The 4,822-nt window shown below is 38.7% G+C and overlaps 1 protein-coding gene across 1 annotated transcript in view; it reads right to left on the bottom strand.

The window, feature by feature from the left end:
* Positions 1–4,822, bottom strand: part of Exoc4 (exocyst complex component 4) — a 719,572-nt gene that overhangs the window by 653,566 nt on the left and 61,184 nt on the right. Inside the window, exon 5 of the mRNA XM_005365800.2 lies at positions 2,014–2,120. Within this exon, the coding sequence (XP_005365857.1) occupies positions 2,014–2,120 (107 nt within the window). The remainder of the gene's footprint in view (positions 1–2,013; positions 2,121–4,822) is intronic.

Raw genomic sequence — 4,822 nt, 5'->3', positions numbered from 1 at the left:
GAGAGAGAGAGAGAGAGAGAGAGAGAGAGAGAGAGAGAGAGAGAGAGAGAGAGAGAAGTAAAAAGAGAGTGGTGGGGATATCAATGGAGTGCTTCTCTGGCATGGGGCAGGTCCTAAACTTAATCCTCAACAACAATGAACTAAACTAATGTTTATCCGAATGTAATAAGAAGCGTCACTATCTTTTAAAGACTTTAAGGACTTTGGCTGCCACCTGAAGGTACCTGCAAAGTCCACAGAAAGCATCCACTCCTCTTCTACCCAGCCCAAAGGTATGAAGGCACAGAAAAGCTGTGCAGTGACCCCAAGACTCTGTGACCCAGCTGAACTCTGCAAAAGGGTCAAGTTTGAGCCATTCCAGAAGAATTCCATAAAACTTTATATTCAGAATCAAAGTCTTCCCACAGCTAATCTTAAACAGATAATGAAATGATACTGATACACTTTCATCTTATTCAAAGAATACTAGGTTGTTCAAAAAAAAATTACTTAGTGGATACTTCCTCCAGATGTACTAAGTCTATGCACACAGGCATAGGTGTATTTGGAAATTGTGAAGCCAGCGGAAGATGCAGAAGGAGCCAGGCCACAAGGCAGGAGTCGTACAGTCAAAAGCTCTTGAGAACTAGGGATTAAATGAAACACATCAAACAATGGAGTAAAATCCCATAGGGAGGCAGACAGGAGCCACCTCAAGGGACAAATGGAAAACAAACATTGAGCCCCTAACTTGATACTTGTTAAAAACATACATTCAGTATTTTTGTCACAAAACACCAGATTAGGCCACAAGAACAGAAGGCTTACACAAGTAAGCATGAGCGGCCCCTTCACAGAAGTCAAGCTAAAGTTAGTGGGGTTCAAATGGACGCGGATGGCAATGGTGGGAGAGGCTACCATCAAAGAGACTAAACCCTCTAATGGCTAAAAATTCCAGCATGTGGGTTAGAGGTTACTCTGCAGAAACTTGAAGGCTACGATGACTGACTACAGCCTACCGTATGGCATCTCCACCTCCGCATCATGCTTTCCCTTTTGCTGCCTTAATCTAGGAGCCACACTCTGCTCAGTTCTGTATGTGAACATGTGGAATGTTTGATGCCATCTTTCCCAAGACTTCATTTCACGTTATTTGACCTATGAGCTTTTGAAGCTAGTGTGTGTTTAACCTGACTTTATGCTATCTAGGCATTTCATGCACTTAACATCCTTCAGCCTTACCATAAAGCCTGATGTCTGTGCAAGTCAGCACCATCACCAGGCACAGTAGCACATACTTAAACAGCCGCCCTTGGGAAGCTAATATAGAAGGATTCTAAATTTGAGTCCAGCTTGGACTACACACAAAAATCCTGCCTAAAATAAAGACACAACAAAAACAAAAAGAAAATAGTTAGCAACAGAAGGAGGGCTGAGCAGTGGATTAAATAACTATCTGTGAGTCTGCAAAACCTCAAAGTCTGCTTGTGTACCAGAAAGGAAACATCTTTGAAACACAGACATGTACAAGTGGACAATTACCAAACTTTATTCTATCCTTGAAAAATCAACAAAAAGCCTGATGCTTCCTTTGTTCAAGCAAGCAGCCTGATCACCTCTGATCCAATTTACTTCTTTTTGACTCATGTTGGTCAGACCGAATTTAACTTTAAAGGAAGCTTGTCTGTCTTATTCATAATACACGACTTGGTCTCATTTCTATTTTTCTGCCAGCTGATATCAACAGGAGCAATAGAGATTTTAACCAAAAAGAAAAGCATACCTTTTACCAAAGAGCATTCAATTGTAAGAAAACTGAACATTACCACTGAAATAAAACGCACTGAGAGCTGGAATCTGCAGGCAGGTCAGTTAGCTGCCAGTTTACCCTCTATAATGCAACAGGTTCAGCCAATGGTTTGATATCTATTTACCATGAAGGTCCTGAAGGGCAGGCATATTACAGGCTCCCAAAGGTCTCTGCCTAGGCTTTCTAGTATACTAAGACTGCAGCACATAATAAGAATAACTTACCACTTGAGCTGCCAGCAGAATATTGAGTGACATCAAGGAATTTGCGTGGAGTAGAGATGTTTGTAACATCAATCAGAGGACCAGGAGAGGCATCTTTGCCATGAGAACTGTGGGGAAAGCAAGCAGCAGTTACCATTTTCTCAAAAACCAACTGAAGTCCCATTTCATGCCCAACTCTCTAAACTGTGACTTCAAACACCTTACACATACGTTGCCAATGCAGCAGCGGCCACAGTTGGAGGTTTAAGAGTCCCAAGTGTTTAACACAAATAGTTAACAAATAGTTAATAAAATGATGCCAAGCAACTATCCTAACATCTTTTGTGCCTATAGTGAAGATTACTTACAAGGAAATAAATCTCAAGTGTCATCATGACATGAGAAGTAAATGAGGGTTTAATACATTTAATAATAATAATAATAATAATAATGTATTAAACCCTCATTTAAACTTGTGTTCCTCATGTTCATTTTTTACTTATTTTTCATGAGTTTAGGCTTCCTTTTTCATTAAAATAGACTCATAACCTTTGACAAGTCAAGACTCACTATAATAAAGGCTGACAAAAAATTTCTCCGACTTATTCAATATTATTGTTTCAAGAAAGCCTAGTCTCTCATCATCTAATTTAAAGTAACTAAAATAAATATATTATAGATGACATAAAGATTATAAACAAAGGAGGGTGGAAATGCCTCGGTGGTAAAGAGCACTGGCTGTCCTTGCAGAGGACCTGAGTTCAATTCTTAGCACCCACATGACAGCTCACAACTGTCTGTAACTGCAGTTCCAGGGAATCTTACACCCTCACACAGACATACATGCAGGCAAACAACAATGTACGTAAAATAAATTAGTAAAATAAATAAATAAAGATTATAAACGACAATTAGATTTTCAAAGTAACTTCTTAATTTAAAAGTACCTAGAATAATGTCAAGGCCAGGGCAGCTTGAGCCCTGGCCATAGGAAACAGAATCTTCCAGTCACACAGCCTGAACAGCAGAAGTTTCTCTAAGTCCAACCCAAGGGTACAAGCTACAGTTCTCACTTTGTTCCAGCCCAAAACACAGCAACAGCAGCAGCAGGTCACTCACAAACAAATTCTTTAAAGGGAGAACAAGCACAAAAGAAGGGAAGGATCAAAAGACTTCAGACAGGATGGAGGGGCAAACTGAAGTGGGACAACACGTCGACCAGGGTTCTTAACCTTCCTAGTGCTGCAGCCTTTTACTACAGTGCCTGTTGTGGTGATCCCCAACCATAACACTGTTTTTGTTGCTACTTCATAATGTTGTTATGAAATCATAATGTAAATATCTGATATGCAGGATATCTGCATCCCCCTGCTTCAAGGGTTCGCAACACCCAGGATCTAGACCCTCTTTCATTGAAACATTTCTCTACCCTCTTCCCAAGAGCCTTCTGAATCCAAAGCACTAGGTTTAAATATTATGTGTATTTTCCCTCTCCTTTCCTCCCTTTTTACAATATTGGGGCTCACACTCCCTACTATATAAAAATGTTGCTTCTGAGCTATATGCCTGCATCTTTAACTAAGAAAAAACAATAACAATATTTCAAAAACCTCTGAAAAAAAGCTTTGTTAAGGAATAAATTATCAAAAAGAGAAAATTTATCACTTATAGTAAAACAACTTTTATCCCATGATCCATTATCCTAGGACTTCTCCTTTCACTGACCAAGGTGAGTCCTTTATCCATTACCTGGATAATGTTGGTGGTTGGCACTATGCTAAATGCTAAGGATAAAAGTGTGACTAAGGTAAACCAAACATCACACATTCTAATAGACAGCACCATTCCCAGCTAATGTAAAATTTAATTCAGGTATATAAGTATTAGGAAACATTGTTATTTCCAAGTAGCTCTTCTCTACAGTTATAAAAATCAAGTTTCTAATTATCTAAATAATCTTAAGTAAATACAGGAGACCGTATGTCCAATGATCTGCTGTTCATTTTTGTTTTCATTTTTTAAAACAAGGTCCTGAGATGCCTTAGCCTCTAAGCACTGAGATACAGTCATGTACTGTCACATCTTTTTATTCTCAGTGTTTTACTCTTAACTAACTCATCTACCTGCACTTTACTCACGACTAGAAAATGAGGTCTGAATACCTCCCTAGTCCCCAGTTACACAAGCCGCAGAAACAGGTAATCACTGAGGAGTATAGTGCTACTGCATAATTTTGAAAAAGTTAATTTTGACTGGAAATGACAGGAAAATTATATACATACATTATAAATATTTAAATTATTTAAATTAAATATACACATAAGTGGAGGAGTTATGTGTATAGCAGGATAAATAAAAATATCAATGAGCAGAAAAATAGAGGATTATGTATAGCTAGAACACTGCCTGTAGTTTCTAAAAATAAACAGTGCAGCTAGTGCCTGCATGTGGATGCTGCTATGTACTGAGAATGGAATGCTATCATGGTAGCATCTATGTCAAATGCTGTATGTACACACGGAGAGTGGAATGGCAGTGCCTGTGCATGAATGCTGATGTCACACACTGAGAGTGTAACTGTGCAGCACAGATGACATGGGATTCACTTTACACCATAATCTACAATTATTTTCTCAGTATAAGTCCACAAGGATATTTCTGACAAACACGAGGTAACCAATGGCTTGTTAACTTAAAAAAAAAAATAGCTTCTCGACTTTATAATCAAAGCCAGGACTCTCAAAATTTTATAAAATCAATTTACTGAAAAACTGCATTTAGACCTTGTGCGCTCTCTCTCTCTCTCTCTCTCTCTCTCTCTCTCTCTCTC

The sequence above is a fragment of the Microtus ochrogaster genome, unplaced genomic scaffold (assembly GCF_000317375.1).
Source record: "Microtus ochrogaster isolate Prairie Vole_2 unplaced genomic scaffold, MicOch1.0 UNK4, whole genome shotgun sequence".
Classification (NCBI taxonomy): domain Eukaryota; kingdom Metazoa; phylum Chordata; class Mammalia; order Rodentia; family Cricetidae; genus Microtus; species Microtus ochrogaster.
This window is presented reverse-complemented; position numbering and strand designations above follow the sequence as displayed.